We start from the raw sequence: 20,000 nt of genomic DNA on the forward strand, positions 1-20,000 counted from the left end.
AGGAGCCATGAGAAGGTCAGAGGAGCTTAACCTTAACTCGGGAGCCATGACAACTTCATCACCTCCTGGGCCTTATTCCCCACATCTGTAACATGTAAAAAAGTGTGCCGTCCTCTTTGGTAGGGATCCAGAGCGCTAGCTAAGAGCTAGGTGTTCGTAATGAGAGCAGTGCCTGATCCTGACTGGTGCTGAGAACTTCTCAGCCCTCTCTGGGTCACAAGGGAGTAAATCACACGGAGACCCCAGAGCACTTCACTTTCTTTATTTGCATCATAGATGTCCACAGCTGAGGCCATAATTCTCCTCCCAGGGAGTAGCTGTGTCTGGAGTGATGCAGAGTCCTTCACTGGGTCATGCCAGCCTATCCGAACTCAGCGGTAGAACAGCAGCACTGCGGATTCAATCATCTCCTTGGATACGCTCCAGTGCTGATGGGTTCCGTAGCCGTTCCAGTCAAAGGCAGGGAAATCACCACACTGAATCGGGTTTCCTTCTGGGAAGAATCCTCCTCCACCTATACAGTGCTGGGGAGAGAACAGAGAAATTGCCAGGCAGGAGCAGAGCAGGGGCCCATCTAGCCACTCTCCTGTCTCCAGCCCGGTGCAAGCAACCCTGCTATAGCCAGTTGGCAAATAATCTGCCCACAGAGAAAGTTACCTCCTGACCCCTCACAGTCAGAGGTCAGCAGGTGCCCTGAAGCATGAGGGTTTAAATCCCTTCCTAACTCTTGGGACCAGAGCCTCCATTGCCCTAACTCTTGTGCAGTTACTTACTCCCGTGCAATGGGCCCCCCACATGCCAGCGTTTGCCACTCACTTTGCATTGGTGTGATCGTCTGCACAAAGGGCAGGGCTGGTTTAGGCCATTGGGTTTTGTTGTTATTATTTATTATTTGCATTGCAGTATCGCTTCGGAGCCCCAGTCCTGGACAGACCCTCTGGTGCTAGGTGCTGTACAGACACAGAACATAAATACGGCCCATGCCCCAAGGTGCTCACAATTTATCCTTTACCATAAGAGTTTGGGGGAGACCTGCACTGAGAAGGTTGGCAGGGGCCAGAAAGCCTAATGCAGGAATCCCTGCGGGGGCTTCTCTGGCATGTGCTATGCAGGAGGTCAGACTAGAAGATCCATCATACTGGCCCTTCTGGCCTTTGCATCTGTGGCTCTGTGAAGGCACCAGAGAAGAGGCTGCTGGGGAAGGGGCTGCATTGGTGTGTATCACACCCTAGAACAGAAATCAAGTCTTGAGCTGGGGAGGCAGCATGGACTAGTAGATACAGCACAAGACTGGGACTTAGGTGATTTGGGTTTTATTCCTGGCTCTGCCTCTGTGCCTCAGTTTCCCCTTCTATAAAATGGGGATGATGATATTGACTCCTCTGTGCAGCACTTTAAGATTTGATGAAAAAAGCCGTACCCGAGCTAGGGATTTATTATTACAAATGCTACAGCTAGGGCCCTACCAAATTCATGGTCCATTTTGGTCAATTTCATGGTCATAGGATTTTAAAAATCATAAATTTCATAATTTCAGGTTCTTAAATCTGAAATTTCATGGTGTTGTAATTAGAATCACAGAATCATAGAATCTCAGGGTTGGAAGGGACCTCAGGAGGTCATCTAGTCCAACCCCCTGCTCAAAGCAGGACTGATTCCCAACTAAATCATCCCAGCCAGGGCTTTGTCAAGCCTGACCTTAAAAACCTCTAAGGAAGGAGATTCCACCACCTCCCTAGGTAACCTATTCCAGTGCTTCACCACTCTCTGAGTGAAAAAGTTTTTCCTAATGTCCAACCTAAACCTCCCCCTCTGCAACTTGAGACCATTACTCCTTGTTCTGTCATCTGCTACCACTGAGAACAGTCTAGATCCATCCTCTTTGGAACTCCCTTTCAGGTAGTTGAAAGCAGCTATCAAATCCCCCCTCATTCTTCTCTTCTGCAGACTAAACAATCCCAGTTCCCTCAGCCTCTCCTCATAAGTCATGTGCTCCAGCCCCCTAATCATTTTTGTTGCCCTCCGTTGGACTCTCTCCAATTTATCCACATCCTTCTTGTAGCATGGGGCCCAAAACTGGACACAGTACTCCAAATGAGGCCTCACCAATGTCGAATAGAGGGGAATGATCACATCGCTCGATCTGCTGGCAATGCCCCTACTTATAGAGCTCAAAATGCCGTTAGCCTTCTTGGCAACAAGGGCACACTGTTGACTCATATCCAGCTTCTCGTCCACTGTAACCCCTACGTCCTTTTCTGCAGAACAGCTTCCTAGCCATTCGGTCCCTAGTCTGTAGCAGTGAATGGGATTCTTCCATCCTAAGTGCAGGACTCTGCACTTGTCCTTGTTGACCCTCATCAGGTTTCTTTTGGCCCAGTCCTCTAATTTGTCTATGTCCCTCTGTATCCTATCTCTACCCTCCAGCGTATCTACCACTCCTCCCAGTTTAGTGTCATCTGCAAACTTGCTGAGAGTGCAATTCACGCCATCCTCCTTATCATTAATGAAGATATTGAACAAAACCGGCCCCAGGACCGACCCTTGGGGCACTCCGCTTGAAACTGGCTGCCAACTAGACATGGAGCCGTTGATCACTACCAGTTGAGCCCGACGATCTAGCCAGCTTTCTGTCCACCTTATAGTCCAATCATCCAGCCAATACTTCTTTAACTTGCTGGCAAGAATACTGTGGGAGACCATATCAAAAGCTTTGCTAAAGTCAAGGAATAACACATCCACTGCTTTCCCCTCATCCACAGACCTAGTTATCTCCTCATAGGAGTCCTGACACAAAAAGGAATTGAGGGAGTCACAGAGTTATTGTAGCGGGGGTTGCAGAACTTCTGCCCTTACTTTTGTGCTGCTGCTGGCGGCGGTGCTGCCTTCAGAGCTGGGAAGCTGGAGAGCAGCGGCTGCTGGGCGGGATCCTAGCTCCGAAGGCAGAGCTGCCACCAGCAGCAGCTCAGAAGTAAGGATGGCATGGTATGGTATGGTACTGCCACGCTTACTTCTGCACCGCTGCTGGTGTGGCACTACCTTCAGAGCTGGGCCCCCGGCCAACAGCTGCTACCTTCCAGCTTCCCAGCTCTGAAGTCAGCACAGACTTAGACTCATGGACTTTAAGATCAGAAGGGATCATTATCATCATCTAGTCTGACCTCCTGCACAATGCAGGCCACAGAATCTCACCAAACCCCTAACCTATGTCTGAGTTATCGAAGTCCTCAAATTGTGGTTTGAAGACCTCAAGCTGCAGAGAATCCTCCAGCAAGTGACCCATGCCCCATGCTGCAGAGGAAGGCAAAAAACCTCGAGGGCCTCTGCCAATCTGCCCTGGAGGAAAATTCCTTCCCGACCCCAAATATGGCGATCAGTTAAACCCTGAGCATGTGGGCAAGACTCACCAGCCAGCACCCAGGAAAGAATTCTCTGCAGTAACTCAGATCCCACCCCATCTAACATCCCATCACAGACCACTGGGCATACTTACCTGCTGATAATCAAAGATCAATTGCCAAATTAATTGCCAAAATTAGGCTATCCCATCATACCATCCCCTCCATAAACTTTTCAAGCTTAGTCTTAAAGCCAGATATGTCTTTTGCCCCCACTACTCCCCTTGGAAGGCTGTTCCAGAGCTTCACTCCTCTAATGGTTAGAAACCTTTGTCTAATTTCAAGTCTAAACTTCCTAGTGTCCAGTTTGTATCCATTTGTTCTTGTGTCCACATTGGTACTAAGCTTAAATAATTCCTCTCCCTCCCTAATATTTATCCCTCTGATATATTTATAAAGAGCAATCATATCCCCCCCTCTGCCTTCTTTTGGTTAGGCTAAACAAGCCAAGCTCTTTGAGTCTCCTTTCATTCCTCAGATCATCCTAGTAGCCCTTCTCTGTACTTGTTCCAGTTTGAATTCATCCTTCTTAAACATGGGAGACCAGAACTGCACACAGTATTCCAGATGAGGTCTCAACAGTGCCTTATATAATGGTACTAACACCTCCTTATCTTTACTGGAAATACCTCGCCTGATGCATCCTAAAACCTCATTAACTTTTTTAACGGCCATATCACATTGGCAGCTCATAGTCATCCTGTGATCAACCAATACTCTGAGGTCCTTCTCCTCCTCTGTTACTTCCAACTGGTGTGTCCCCAATTTATAACTAAAATTCTTGTTATTAATCCCTAAATGCATGACCTTGCACTTTTCACTATTAAATTTCATCCTATTACTATTACTCCAGTTTACAAGGTCATCCAGATCTTCCTGTATGATATCCCAGTCCTTCTCTGTATTGGCAATACCTCCCAGCTTTGTGTCATCCGCAAACTTTATTAGCACATTCCCACTTTTTGTGCCAAGGTCAGTAATAAAAAGATTAAATAAGATTGGTCCCAAAACTGATCCCTGAGGAACTCCACTAGTAACTTCCTTCCAGCCTGAAAATTCACCTTTCAGTACGACCCGTTGTAGTCTCCCCTTTAACCAGTTCCTTATCCACCTTTCAATTTTCATATTGATCTCCATCTTTTCCAATTTAACTAATAATTCCCCATGTGGAACCGTATCAAATGCCTTACCCCCCTAAAATAACCTTGTGACCCCCTGCAACTCCCTTTTGGGGTCTGGACCCTCAATCTGAGATATGCTGGTCTGCCCCAGGAACTCTGCATAATATAGGGTAAAAGCACACACAAGACCAGATTTCATGGGGAAAAATCAGATTTCATGGTCCATGACACATTTTTCATGGCCAGGAATTTGGTAGGGCCCTAGCTACAGCTCAGAGCCCCCTGGACCTCTCTGTGTCAGGAGCAGACCGTGCGTGGGGTTGATTCACTCTCGGCTCCCTGTGGCAGGCGCTTTGGCTGCAGGCCCCCTGCTGGCAGAAATGACACCTTGGAAGACTTCCCAGTGGTGCAAAGTGCCCACCGTAGCTTCTGACAACAGAGCTCCTGTGAGCTGTTCCCTCCCAGCAAGTCTCCCCAAAGGAGAGATTTAATATCCACCCCCTGGCCTGTCCCGGGGGATGATTGCCTCCATGTGTACAGCTGTCCCTGCTGGCACAGGGGGCACAACGGAACCTACCCTGCTCCAGTGCCGAGCTAAAAGCAGCTCTTGTGCAGCCGGCCAGCTCTGACAGTGACACTAGGCAGCCCCAAGGCTGATCAGCTGGTCTTTGCTCCACAGCTAACCCCCACCCTGGCCAGATACTCACATGCTCGGTGTTACAGCCAGTCACTTTCAGCCCAGAACACAGAGCCATGGCCGCCTTCTCAGCATTAAACACGCGGAACTGAATGTAGCCAGGAACAAATTCATCTGATGACAGAAAAGGGCAGGTCAGGACCATTGTTTGCCATGGAGAGGTGGAGAGAAGGGCCAGAGCTCTGATCCCAGCTGATCCTGTTGAACTGGGAATGACCAGGGACTAAGGTTCAGGAACTCCAGTCCCACAAATGATCAGGAACTGTGAGGCTCAGCCGGGCTGTTCACAGATCTGTCACTGTCACGGCATCTTTACATTCCCAAGAGCTGGTTTGTGTGCAGTTGCCATGTTGCATGTTAAAGCGGGGAACACACACCGTGCTCTCTCCTGGGGATTTTCCATTTGCTCTCTCTTGTTGCTCTCTCTTGTTGCATCGTTTTCCCTTTCTCTAAATCAGTGATACTCAGACGGCAGCTTGCCAGCCGCAAGTGGCTCTTCAATGTGTCTCCTGCGGCTCTCTGCAGCACATGCTTTTAAAACACTGTTTGATTTAATTATTAACCAGTCTAAGTTATTAACCAATCAGGATGCTTTTAACTACTTTAACTATTTTAACTATGTTATTAACTAGTTATTATCAACTGGCAGTAAGTTATTAACTTAGTTGCTGTGAGAATAATATATAAATATTTCCCCTGTCATACTATTTAAATATGACTAGTACTACAGTAAATGAAACAATGAATTCCCACTCCTGTGACTCTTTTGGGTAATGCCGATCGTTAATTTGACTCCTGAACCTCTGAGGTCTGAGTATCGCTGCTCTAAACCAAGATCATCCAGACTGGACCAGCCCAGGGCTTAAATTCAGAGGCAGCTGTCCAGAGCAGAACTAAATAAAGAACATTATACCAATCTCCTAGAACTGGAAAGGTCATCAAGTCCAGCCCCCTGCCTTCACTAGCAGGACCAAATACTGATTTTTGCCCCAGATCCCTAAGTGGCCCCCTCAAGGATTGAACTCATAACCCTGGGTTTAGCAGGCCAATGCTCAAACCACTGAACTATCCCTCCCTCCAGTAAACATTTTCACCCCCTCCCCTGGAGTTTTTATAGCATGTTGGGGGCAGGAACATGGGGGGGGGGGGGACACTCTGGGAAATACTCCTGCGGGAATTCTGTGGCACTGCTCAATGCAGAAATTAATTTTTTTGTGTGCAGAATTTCCTTTCCCCCGCAGAAATGGGCTGCAGTGCTGCTGGCCACCAGTAGGGGCTGCCGGACCCAGCCTAGCCCAGCTCGCACATAGAAGACACTGCTGGGGGCAGGGGGAGAGAGCTAGAGGGTTCCCAGCAGCGAAGGGAAGGAGGCAGCGCCCAGCAAACTCAGTGCAAGCCCTGCCCGGGCCCCAGCATTAGTCTGTGTCTCCCTTTGGATCCCTGGGCTCTGAGGAGGAGGGGGGTGGGTGCCTGGGCTCGGGGGGGCCCTGCAGCTGAGCTCTGTGGGGAAGGGGTGCGGGTATCTGGGCAAAGGGGGGCTGTGGCTGGGCTCTGCGGGGGAAGGGGGTTTGGGTATATTGGCTGGGGGGCGGGGAGCTGCGGCTGTGCTGTGGGAGGAAGGGGATGTGACTGTCTGTCCCCCCGGTTGGGCTCTGGGGGAGAAGAGCTAGAGAAGCAGGATCTGGGTTGTCGTAGGGGTTTCTTTAACTCTCTACTCCTGGGGGGGGATTTTTGTGTTTCTGTATGTCACAGACAGACTTGCTGACCGGTATTTTGAAATAAATTACCAACATAACTGAAACAAGTAACATTTGCAGAATTTTAAAATATTATGTGCAGAATTTTTAATGTCTTGGCACAGAATTCCCCCAGGAGTGAGAATTTAAGCCCTGGGCAGGGCTGGGCTGTGCGGGTGGAGAGGCAGAACCCGCACTCTCACTGCAGACTTACTTCGGCCGTCTGGAGAGTAATAGTTGGCAGTTTGCTGGGCGTCGCCATAGTCGTAGATGATGGGCACAGCGGGGCCATTGTTGGTCTTGCAGACGCCGGCGCCGTATTTCACTGGGTATTTCTGGGAGCCACAAACGCAGCGAGAATCCAGTGTTAGTTTGTCCCTGTGGCAGGGCAGCTCCAGCACAGACAAGGCAGCTTCATTGACACATGCTCGGTGGGTGATTTGTTCAGTCAGTGCCGCCTCCCACACAGGGCAGCCCTGGGGCACAGCAGTGACCCCAGCAGTGGGCAGGGAAATCTGGCATGTCAAGGTGCCATTTGGAGTGGATTTATCACAGTCTCTTTGGGGCAGGGGCTGTTGTTCTGTTCTGGGTCCGTGCAGCACCTAGCACTGTGGGGCCCTGGTCTCTGGGAGGTCTGCTAGGGGCTGGCACAATGCGGGCAAGAATCAGCATGTGTCGAGCACCATTGCCCGCTGCCCTGGCACTGAGGAAATACCCCTGCTAGGACACTGAACCCCAAAGCCGGGGCTCAAGGGAGAGTCGAGGGCCTGGTCTAGCACCAAATCACCTGTGTCCAATGGCCCCCGTCTCCAGGGCATGAGGTGGGGTCAGTCTCCATGGCCCATTGAGCCTCTCTGCTGAGTCTGTGAGCACGTCAGAGACAAGGTGGGTGGCTGGTTTGGGACGTGAACACCAGCAGTTGCCTGAGCGCAGCCAGCTCATCTCACATCGAGGTCACAGTCAGACTCCAACGGGCTGTGTCGAGGGGAAGGCACCTTGTCCCATTATCGGCCCCCAGCATGGAGCGCTTTTAGACTGTTGAGAATTTTCCCACCCCAGCTCCTCCATCTATACTGGGGCCAGCAGAGCCACCCGGACCCTCCTGCACATGCCCCTCCAAAACTCCCAGCCCAGCGCCATCACCTGGAAGAGTTTGAAGAGGTTCCCCCCCTCCAAGGACAGGAAGCTGGTCTCGGTGTGGTACCTCAGGATGGACCTGTTCTTCCATTCCTTCAGGGGCGTCTTGTTGGTTACATGCCACACAGACAGGTCCTGGGCTTGCAGATCATAATAACCAGGGTTCTGAAAAGTGAGGACCCAGTTGAAACCTCTCAGCCACATCCCTGGCATTTACCCGGCCCCCCATCACCGGGGCATCTGGGCACATCATCAGCTGTGGTATATTTATTGTGACACCTGCAGAGAAGCACCTTTCCCATTGTACAGGGGAGAACGGAGGCACAGAGACTAGGTGACTTTCCCTAGGTCACACAGGGGGCCTGTGGCAGGGCAGGGCAGGGAAGCCAGGGCTGCCTAGCCCTACGCCAGTGCCTTCACCACTGGACCATCCCCCCATATAACCTCCATGCCCATGTGCATTGAACCACATTCTAACGCACCCTCTCTCCCAGCAGGTGGCTATTGGCCATGGAGAAGGGGACCCCACCTTGTAGTCGTCACTGGTGGAGCCCACCGCGGAGCCGAAGATGTTGTAATTGGCCCAGTTGCCCTCTCCCTCTGGGTAGTTGGCGTTGCTCCCCTGCTGGCTGGTCCAGCGATCGCCATTGGTGCACTTGCCATAGGCGTCGTTCTCGTGCACGCTGGCCACCAGGGTCCAGCCGCCCCCCTTGGTGGTCATGTCGCAGAAGGTCTGGTAGATCTCGCCGTTCTCGGTGCGCAGGGTGTAAATCCCGTCTGCAGGGGCGGGGTGGGAAGGGGGGAGCACCGAGCTGGTCAGCCAGGGCCGGGGAAAGGGGCAGGGCCCTCTCGGAGCCAGCCATTAAATGGGAAACGCTCAGGTGAGGAGCTTCTAGTGCCCTGCAGCAGGGTGCAAACCCGGAGTCACTGGAGCAGGACCTGCCCCTGCATCCGGGAGCAGAGCGGCCCGATTCCCAGGGACACGAAAGCCCCCTTGGCAGCGGGAAGTGAGTGCAAATTACAGGGACTCCCAGAGGACGGGGCCTGAGCCTTTCCACACACAAGCTGTAGCACTTTAATGATACTGTTGTAGTTACAGCGCTACAACTCGTTAGAATCATAGAAGATCAGGGTTGGAAGGAACCTCAGGAGGTATCTAGTCCAGCCCTCTGCTCAAAGCAGGACCAATCCCCAACTAAATCATTCCAGCCAGGGCCTTGTCAAGCCTGACCTTAAAAACCTCTAAGGATGGAGATTCCACCACCACCACCCTAGGTATCCTACTACAGTGCTTCACCACCCTCCTAGTGAATTGGTGATCCTAATATCCAACCTAGACTCCCTCACTGCAACTTGAGACCATTGCTCCTTGTTCTGTCATCTGCCACCACTGAGAACAGCCGAGCTCCATCGTCTTTGTAACCCCCCCCCCTTCAAGTAGTTGATATCCCCCCTCACTCATCTCTTTTGCAGACTAAATAACTCCGGTTCCCTCAGCCTCTCCTTGTAAGTCATATGCCCAGGCCCCCTAATCATTTTCGTTGCCCTCCGCTGGACTCTCTCCACTTTGTCCTCATCCCTTCTGTAGTGGGGGAACCAAAACTGGACACAATACTCCAGAGGTGGCCTCACCAGTGCCGAATAGAGGGGAATAATCACTTCCCTCGATCTGCTGGCAATGCCCCTACTAATACAGCCCAATATGCCATTAGCCTTCTTGGCAATGAGGGCACACTGCTGACTCGTATCCAGCTTCTCGTCCGCTGTAATCCCCAGGTCCTTTTCTGCAAAACTGCTGCTTAGCCAGTTGGTCCCCAGCCTGTAGCCGTGCATGGGATTCTTCCATCCTTAATGTGGACACAATTTATACCGGCTTAAAGGGGTTTTATACTGGGATAGCCATTCCCATAGGGGAGGGAAATAGGCCGTCCCTGTCTAAGGCACCTTGCTCCCAGTATAACTGTGTACACACTGGGGCTGGATTGGTATCAATATATGAGGAAAAACCATCCCGCGACCTGACACAGTGACATCGGGACAGACACCGTGCACAAACCAGGCCTAAGTGTAACCAAGAATCAGGCCCGGGGATAATTTGTGCTAAGGGAAGGCCCCAGGCCTCATTCAGAGCCCCCTACCCCTCCTGCTGTCTATGTCCCTGCGCTGTGTCCCTCTTTTGCGCCTGAGCCTGCGGTGACTCGGTCTGGGGGCGGGACAATGGGTGGAACGGAGCCAGGCAAAGAATCTGCCACCCACTGGCTATACCTGGACTGTCAAAGGGGCTCGGGGAGAGCAGCCAGCCCCAGATGAGGCAGCAGGAGCCCCAATGAGCTTTTCTCTGCCGGAAGCTGCTGTGTGTGGTAGGGGCCTAAGCAGCAGGGCCCTGGCAGAGAGCTGAGGTCTCGTGTCACTTGTTTGCATTGTAAAAATCACCAGCGGGGTGAAGACAGCCTGGCACCCACCCCAGCAGGAACAGGAACACTGGCCGGATCCATTTCAAAGGTTTATTGGTCTATAAAGTGAGGGAAGTGAACCCCTAAATTTCCTTCACCGGAGGAGACAAGGAAGAGCAGAACCTGGGACTCTGGGGATCCTGACTAAGAACTAACCAGCCACTGCTGGGAAAGGAAGTTTGGTCAGGAAACGCCTGGAACAAACCTTGTGAAGTTACGTCTTTGCCATTAGACAGCGTCGTTCTACTTTTGTTTGTTGGGAGCCTTTTCTGTCTGGAGCCCGTCTACTGGAACTCACGTCAAGCCTCCCTCGCTTTACTCAATAAACTGGTTTGACTGTTTCTCTAACCCGAGCCCGTGCTTTGACTGAACTGAGGGGCTTGTTAGCTCCGGTCAAGATAACAAGCTGTTGTTCCTGTCCTGTGCAGTGCTAGGGGCTGTGCGCTGCAGAGAGACGTCTCCGCGGAGCTCGGGGGCTGGAGTTCACGGAGTTACCGGCTAGGTGAGGTTTAGGCTGGGAGGGCCCTGAGGAGTTTGCTGACAAGACAGACAGGCTGGAGCAGGAGGGAGCTGTCAGCTGCAGCACATCTCCCGCCTGCTGGGGCTGGCAGGGCTAGCAGAGTGTCTCTCAGCCAGCTCAGTAATGCGGTTCCCCACTGTGCCCACAGGCAGGCAGAGATGCCCAGGTGCATCTGAACTGACTGGACCAGGATATCATACAGGAAGATCTGGATGACCTTGGAAACTGGAGTAATAGTAATAGGATGAAATTTAATAGTGAAAAGTGCAAGGTCATGCATTTAGGGAGTAATAACAAGAATTTTAGTTATAAATTGGGGACACATCAGTTGGAAGTAACAGAGGAGGAGAAGGACCTCGGTGTATTGGTTGATCACAGGATGACTATGAGCCGCCAATGTGATATGGCCATTAAAAAAGCTAATGCGATTTTAGGATGCATCAGGCGAGGTATTTCCAGTAAAGATAAGGAGGTGTTAGTACCATTATACACTGGTGAGACCTCATCTGGAATACTGTGTGCAGTTCTGGTCTCCCATGTTTAAGAAGGGTGAATTCAAACTGGAACAGGTACAAAGAAGGGCTCTTAGGACGATCCGAGGAATGAAAAACCTGTCTTATGAAAGGAGACTCAAAGAGCTTGGCTTGTTTAGCCTAACCAAAAGAAGGCAGAGGGGGGATATGATTGCTCTTTATAAATATATCAGAGGGATTAATATTAGGGAGGGAGAAGAATTATTTAAGCTCAGTACCAATGTGGACACAAGAACAAATGGATATAAACTGGACACTAGGAAGTTTAGACTTGAAATTAGACGAAGGTTTCTAACCATTAGAGGAGTGAAGTTCTGGAACAGCCTTCCAAGGGGAGTGGTGTGGGCAAAAGACATGTCTGGCTTCAAGACTAAGCTTGATAAGTTTATGGAGGGGATGGTATGATGGGATAGCCTAATTTTGGCAATTAATTTGGCAACTGATCTTTGATTATCAGCAGGTAAGTATGCCCAGTGGTCTGTGATGGGATGTTAGATGGGGTGGGATCTGAGTTACTACAGAGAATTCTTTCCTGGGTGCTGGCGGGTGAGTCTTGCTCACATGCTCAGAGTTTAGCTGATCGCCATATTTGGGGTCAGGAAGGAATTTTCCTCCAGGGCAGATTGGCAGAGGCCTTGGAGTTTTTTCGCCTTCCTCTGCAGCATGGGGCACGGGTCACTTGCTGGAGGATTCTCTGCAGCTTGAGGTCTTCAAAGCACGATTTGAGGACTTCAGTAACTCAGACATAGGTTAGGGGTTTGTTACAGGAGTGGGTGGGTGAGATTCTGTGGCCTGCGTTGTGCAGGAGGTCAGACTAGATGATCATAATGGTCCTTTCCGACCTTAAAGTCTATGAGTCTATGAGACCCAGCTGTGACCATTACACTGGGTCTGGAGCAGGCACCCAACAGAGGTAAAGCAGCTTCTGCAGGTCTGGGGACACCGCCTCCGCACTCACCTCCAGCTCCGGCCTGGGTGGATTTAATTTCCTTGCAGCTGCGGGGCAGGCTCTGGTAGCTCTGGCCGCTCTGGCCGCTCTGGCCACTCTGGGAGCAGGACGTGTCTTTCCAGTTCTCCAGCAGGTCACGGATGGCGAGTTTCAGTTCAGCAGCACCCACGCTCTCAGCTGCACAGGGTTTGGCTAGGGGTTAGTTAGGAGTTTTCTCTGTTACTATGTATGGGGCCAGAACGGCTTCAGAGTCAAACGTTTTATACCCTAGATTGTCAGCCGTGAGGGGCTGTTCTGGTTTGTACCGCGCCTGGAATCACAGGAACTGGTCCAGGACCGGGGCACCTTGGCACGACTGTAACCCGGAGTAATACAAGTAATCCCGTGAGGCACCCACCTCTGCAAACCTGGGCTCCAGGATACGGACAGAAGAAATTCACTGGAGCAGGTTCCTGGTGAGCTGGGGTGGAAGGAGGCTGCCTGCCAGTTGGGGTCGTTATTGCCTCACTTGTGTATCAGCAGAGCCTCCCCTGTAGCAACCCGCCCTGCTCTCCCCCTGCATGTATCACAGCCCTGGCCCCAGAGGCAGGGTCAGAGTTTGGCAGAATTAGTTCCCAGAAGAGGAAAATGAAACAGCCACTTACCGCAAGGGGTCGCCCTGGTCACTGAGATGAGGAGCAGCAGGAGAGCGAGTTGCTTCATTGTTGACTTTGCAGCAGGGAAAACAGTAAATCAGCTGGTTAATAGCCAGGTTGGGGTAGTTAGTGGGGGGGGGGGAGCGGCTCCTCCCCAAATCTCCTGCTCCCAGCGCTGCCCTGGCTCTCTGCATAACCTGCCCATGGCACTAACACCCTGCAGCCCTTGAGTTCAGCGGGGGTTTGCCGGAGTGGGGATGGCCTTGCAGTGACATCCTTAGAGCAGTTTTCATCTTCAGAGCCCACTGAGGGCTCAGTGATGGGCTTGTGGGGTGGGAAGCTGAGGTGAGCTGGGCTGGGAGGGGAGCACCGGGGACCATGGTGCTGCACGGGGCACTGAGAGGAATCCAAGTAGCATCATGTGCACAGAACAAGCCCTCCCCCTGCCACTCCCTCTGATAACTGAGCCTCCCATCACTGCTGTAGGGTGGCCAGGTCTCATTGTATCATTTTGCAGATAGGGAAACTGAGGCAGATAGTGCCTGACCTGAAGCCCATTGAAGTCAGTGGAATGCCTCACAGTGGCTCCAGTCAGCGCTGGGATCAGGTCCAGAAAAGGGAAGCGAGGGGATCGGTACTCAAGTCCCATCTCAGACCTTTTTCTAGGAGTGTCTCTCCTGCTCTGTGGCAGAACTGACACCAGCACATTTCACTCATGCCGTGGAACCTGCTGCTACACGGCACAGCCACAGCTTCACGAGCCCAGCCAAAGAGCCCTGCAGCACAGCTACCAGGGCTAGCGGCAGGCAGAGGGGGCTTGTTAAGGCTCAGATTCAGGAGAGCTGGGTTCAATTCTCCCCCTCTGTCACTGACTCCTCAGGCTCAGCTCCCCAGCTGTAAAACAGGGGTGAGAATTGTCCCTACTTCACCAGTGCTCTGAGGATAAGTGCATTGAGGCTTGTGTGTGCCGGGCAGCCAGATGGACCCATGCTGATGCTGTGTAATAATAATGCCTAGTGCTGTTCATGAGCGGATCTCAAAGAACTTTCCAGAGCAGCTCAGTAGCATTATCCTCATTTTACAGATTGTGACAGACCCAAACCAGTGGGGTCCAGGAGTCTGGTCGAGGGCAAATATACTGGTCACTGGATGAGTAGTTTTCTGTTCCCTGAGTGACCAGAGCAGGGGCTGCACTAGAGTCATCAGGAACCTGCTAGAACCAATTAAGGTAGCCAGGCTGATTAGATCACCTGCAGCCAATCAAGGCAGGCTAATCAGGGCACCTGGGTTTAAAAAGGAGCTCACTCCAGTCAGGCAGGGGGGAAACCAGAGGAGAGGAAGTGCGTGTGAGGAGCTGGGAGTAAGAGGCGCAAGGAGCTGAGAGGGAGAGGTTGTGCTGCTGGAGGACTGAGGAGTACAAGCATTATCAGACACTAGGAGGAAGGTCCTGTGGTGAGGATAAAGGTATTTGGAGGAGGCCATGGGGAAGTAGCCCAGGGAGGTGTAGCTGTCCTGCAGCTGTTACAGGAGGCACTATAGACAGCTGCAATCCACAGGGCCCTGGGCTGGAACCCAGAGTAGAGGGCGGGCCTGGGTTCCCCCCAAACCTCCCAACTCCTGATCTGACACAGGAGAAGTTGACCCAAACTGTGGGGAAGATCACTGAGGTGAGCAAATCTGCCATTAAGCACAGGACCCACCAAGGTAGAGGAGGAACTTTGTCACAACATGTAGAGAAACCAACGTAGTCTTGGGCTTTTTAAAGCTACTATGTTGTGCTGATCTATCACAACTACTGCTACATGCCATCACGGAGTAACGTACTAAGGGAAGGGTAAGGACTCACCTGGTTCCCAGTTCCAGTGTCACTGAGGAGTCTAACTACAGAGTTCAGCAACAGAAGCTTCTGACCAGAGAGACAGAGCTATTCCTCTTATGTACCAGTCGCAAATCTAACCTTTTATAGGGAGTGGAGCCACCCAATAAAAGCAAACACAGCTTACAAATACCAGAACTCTCCAGGCACCCCACCCAGGGGCTGGGGAGACGGTTTCCAGAGAAAATGTTAAACAGGATCAAATCTAGTTCATTTTCCAGGTATCTGAATTTATTGCCCTTCAAAACAACCTCTGGCAGTCCACCCAGGAAACTCCCTGTTGATGCAAAAGCATATGGCAGGCCTGACGTTACTGCATTATCACTAATTATTTGCATGCTGCAGCTGAATGTTGATTCAAGTGGTGGAGTTGAATGGTCCTGATGAAGCCAAGAAGGAAGTTGGAGCTCTGTAGATCCTCCACTGATATAATAACAAGGCAGCTTAAAGCAGGAACTTTGCTATTTAGGTTTCATTGAAACAGCGTCTGTGCCCTTTGTCACGGATCCACAGATCTGGTGCTCTTGATCAATTCTGGACCAGTCCCTGGAGGACCCCTTCAGTGCCCCAGACCCGGTTTAGGGTCACACTCTCACTAGGGTAAGCCTCTTGGCTTCACCACCTCCTTAGACCGAACCTCGGAGCCTTAAGCACTCCACTTTGCACCATGAGCTCGCTTCAGCCAGTCCACCTGAGTTGAACATCTGAGAGAGACTTGAACACCCAAAGGGAGCCATGCACCCCCACCTTCACCATGTGCAGTATGGTGGCCAGGTGCCTGGTTTTCGACAGGAATGTCCAGTTCGAAAAGGGGCCCTGACAGTGTCTGGTCAGATCTACAGACCGGACACCCAAAGTTCGGTTACTGTAGGCAGGGGAGGTGGGGAGGCCATCACCCGCGCCAGCCCCTATTCAGCTGGGACCACCTCTTACTGGCATCAGGTGGCTGCAGCTCCCAGCCCTGGCTCCACAAGTGAGTCTGTCCCACCTGGGAAGAGGGGAGGAGAGGCGGTGGGAGAGGGGAAAAGCAGTGGGCAAAGGGGAGAGGGGGGCAGAGGAGAGAACAGGGGCGGGGCCTTGTGGAAAGAGGTGGGATGGGGGAGGTTCCAGCACACCTGCTGAAGTGTCCGGTTTTAAAATATTACAAAATTGGCAACTCTAATGTGCAGTAACTCTCAGCCAGTGTGGTAAAGGCAGCAGGTTTATGAGAGTCTAGAACACAGCCTGGAAAGTCCTTGGTTAGCCCAGAGAACTGAAGGTTACAGCCTGGTCCATCTGGGTCAGTCCCAGAGAGCAGAGCCCTCTGACCCCTCTTTAGTCCCAGTGCTGGAGCGTCTCTTGCCTCTAGGAGCCCACACTTAACATCCCCATTGGGCCCCTCCTCTGGCCTTGGTTTCTGTTCCTGGGAAAACACTGTCACCTGACCCTGCTGCTTAGTGCTTTGTTCTCCAGCTGGTCACACCCAACCGGCTGCCTGCGGAGGTGGGCCATCCATGGTCATTAATTGCCAGGTGCCAAATGTCCTGGCAATTGGAGGAGCCATTGTCTTCTCGGACTCTCCATGGGCATGGGGCCCCGGACCCCAAACAGCCAGGTGTCAGTCATGCCAGTATTTCTGGGTCTCTGCAAAGAGTAAACCACCCTTTCTCATTATCTAGTTAACTATGCACCACATCGGGTTAATGTGTGGGGTGTGTCAGTGCCCCACTGTGACAGAAAATACCCGTGTTCACAGCTTACACACTATTGTCATTGTATATCTCTCCCTGTCTGGCATCATACTTAAGAAGACAAAGGAAAACAGCCGTTGGACTCCAGGGAAGAGCTCCTGACCTGAGAGTTTGGTTAGTAATCTGCTGGAGCATGTGGTGAGAAATTTTGCTGGAATCTAATACCATTTGTTAAGTTAGGCCTTAGTAAGTATTTTATCTTTACTTTTCTTGTAATCATTTCTCACTTTTGTGCCTTGTTGCTTGTATTCAGACTCTGTCTCTTTGTAATTAATTAACTTGTTTTACTGTTTTATCTAATCCGGCATGTTTAAAGTGAAGTATCTGGGTACCTTTTTTAAGATAATAAACTGGCATATTATACCCTTAAAGGAATATATTTGTGCTGTCCAGGAGAGGGCTGCGCGGTATAGGACATACATTTCTGGGGGATGACCCAGGATTGAGAGTGTGTTGGGGTCACCCTGAAATATAACCAAGGCTGGAGAGATCCAGGGTGTAGCTGGCAGGCAGTAGTCACACACAGACACTCAGGGGCAGGCGGTGGCTTTCATGCTGGAGGCTGTTTGTGAGAGGACCAGTTTGAGCTGTTACAGCAAGGCATTGAAGGCACCCAAGGTTGCAGGGAAGTGGTGATAGAGTCCCCCACTAGTCTGGATTGTGCTCCAGTATGTCATACCCACTCAGGGATTTTATAGAGCAAGGAGACACAGAGAGATCTCATAATTGGTCTCCAGAGTCTCAGTTTGCGTTTGACAGAAGAGTCAGCCTCCAGCTGTTCTGGTTGTTGAGAAAACCTTGAAAAGGTGGCCAAGGGTAACCAGGGCAGAGACATTTGCCTGGGTCTGCAGAGAGCCTGAAACAGTAACTGAGGGATGAACTGCTCATGTGTTTCAATAGGAGCTAATTCAGATCTTGTCAGCCTTTAGAATCATAGAATATCAGGATTGGACGGGACTTCAGGAAGTCATCTAATCCAACCCCATGCTCAAAGCAGGACCAATCTCCAGCTAAATCATCCCAGCCAGGGCTTTGTCAAGCCTGATCTTAAAAACCTCTAAGGAGAGAGATTCCACCACCTCTCTAGGTAACCCATTCCAGTGCTTCACTACCCTCCTATTGAAAAAGTTTTTCCTAATATCCAACCTAGACCTCCCCCACTGCAACTTGAGACCATTGCTCCTTGTTCTGTCATCTGCCACCACTGAGAACAGCCTATATCCATCCTCTTTGGAACCCCCTTTCAGGGAGTTGAAAGCAGCTATCAAATCCCCCCTCATTCTTCTCTTCTGCAGACTAAACAATTCTAGGTCCCTCAGCCTCTAGGTCCCTCTGTATCCTATCCCTACCCTCCAGTGTATCTAACACTCCTCCCAGTTTAGTGTCACCTGCAAAATTGCTGAGGGTGAAGTCCATGCCATCCTCCAGATCATTAATGAAGATATTGAACAAAACCGGCCCCAGGACCAACCCTTGGGGCACTCCGCTTGATACCGGCTGCCAACTAGACATGGAGCCGTTGATCACTACCCGTTGAGCCCGATGATCTAGCCAGCTTTCTATCCACCTTATAGTCCATTCATCCAGCCCAAACTTCTTTAACTTGCCGGCAAGAATACTGTGGGAGACTGTATCAAAAGCTTTGCTAAAGTCAAGGAATAGACCATTTCATCAAAGTGTGTAAGGAAGAAGAGGGAGTGCATGAAGATCTACAGGAGCATTATCCAAAGTTTGGGGTATGTTCCCCTGGGGGAGCAGCCAGGACAATGTAGGATTTAAGTGCAGGCCTTTAACAGCATGTGCTGGGCACTGCAGGGATGGGAGGGGACATGAATTGTGGTGTTGTCCTGAACGGGAGATCAGGTTTCAAACATCTGCAGCTTTGCCAACACCAGGCCCTGGCATTAAAGAATCAAGGATCAGGCCCTAAAGATCATGAGATTTTTTACAAAAAGAAAAAAAGTTGGATTCTTTTTCATTGCCTTCTGGATTCAGAGCCTTTGGGTCACAGTCAGGTCACCTTTTCCAGATTCTCTCTACACCCACAAGGGCAGGAAACTGTTGTGTTTTAAAAATGAGAGCTGAGATTCTCACCTGATCCTTTGACTTTAGGAACCAGGGCTTCCAGAAATAACAAATACCCACGAAAGCTCATACTCCAATGCGTCTGTTAGTCTATAAGGTGCTGCAGGACTCTTTGCTGCTTTAACAAATACATTGTGAGGCTCGTGATAACATCACAACAGCTGGCAAGCCCATGTTTGGGAAATGCTACCTGGGTGCTTAGGAACATAAGTAGCAATCTGTCATGCATACTGTCTAGGCCGCTCATTGGGGTAGATCATCCTAGAGTTCAAAAATCTCAAAACTTCAAATGAAACTATTTGGTTTCAAATTTTTCAGAGGAAATTTTGTTTTTTGTTTTTTATGGAAAAATTTCAAAATGGGATGAAAAATGTTGGCTCCATTTTGAATTTTTGTTCAAAAATTAAAAATTATGAAACATTTTTCATAGCTCTTCAGGCTATGGGACCTGTGTATAGCACAGTGTGACAGAGCGCGAGGTATAAAAGATGGTAAAGCAGACTGGAGCGGACTGTGCCAGGCTGTGCCTAGTCTGTGGGTGGGCAGGGCAGAAAGGCTATTTAAGCCATTAAGCAGAAACCACAAGGAGGCCCAGGAAGGAAGAGCCCACGGGGAGAGCAGGCAGTGAGGAGGAGAGAGAGATTGTTCTCCCCTGCTTGGTAAAGGTGCTATGTATGTTGCGAGGGTGGTAGGACACAGTTATAAATAAACTTCACAGGGTGTTGGACCAGCCAAAGGGTCTCTGCGTGGTTTTGTAGACTGAAACTGAAGCAGGACTGAAGAGGGCCTGTTACACACAGGCCACAGAACTTCCCTGCATTAATTTGCTTGAATGAGAGCAAACATTGGTGCACCATTCCTACCTACGTCCTATAATGAGGTGTGTCATTCCTACACAAGTTGCTGTAATGGGGCACACAGATACTATTGCCTTGGGTGCCATTATAAAATCCTAGACCAGGAGACAGCTGACTCTCCGGACAGTGACAGCCTCTCGGCTCCAAGCTCACTCTGTCTTTTCAAACATTCTTCCTCCTCTCAAATCCTGGCTCTGCTCTGACCTGACCCATATTTACATCTCCCGCTGGAAGCAATTCCTAGATTCCAAGGCCAGAACGGACCACTATGAT

The 20,000-nt window shown here is 50.7% G+C and overlaps 1 protein-coding gene across 1 annotated transcript; it reads right to left on the reverse strand.

Moving 5' to 3' along the window:
- Positions 1-253: 253 nt before the first annotated feature.
- Positions 254-13,906, reverse strand: LOC123351739 (intelectin-like protein). Its single transcript, XM_044991333.1, has 8 exons — positions 13,727-13,906; positions 13,189-13,252; positions 12,554-12,721; positions 8,619-8,866; positions 8,096-8,254; positions 7,167-7,287; positions 5,227-5,330; positions 254-524 (listed from the first exon to the last, which is right to left on the reverse strand). The coding sequence occupies exons 1-8, from the start codon at positions 13,826-13,828 to the stop codon at positions 372-374; spliced, it is 1,119 nt and encodes a 372-aa protein (XP_044847268.1). The 5' UTR covers positions 13,829-13,906; the 3' UTR covers positions 254-371.
- Between the last annotated feature and the right edge of the window lie 6,094 nt (positions 13,907-20,000).

Source organism: Mauremys mutica, chromosome 17, assembly GCF_020497125.1.
Source record: "Mauremys mutica isolate MM-2020 ecotype Southern chromosome 17, ASM2049712v1, whole genome shotgun sequence".
NCBI classification, from domain to species: domain Eukaryota; kingdom Metazoa; phylum Chordata; order Testudines; family Geoemydidae; genus Mauremys; species Mauremys mutica.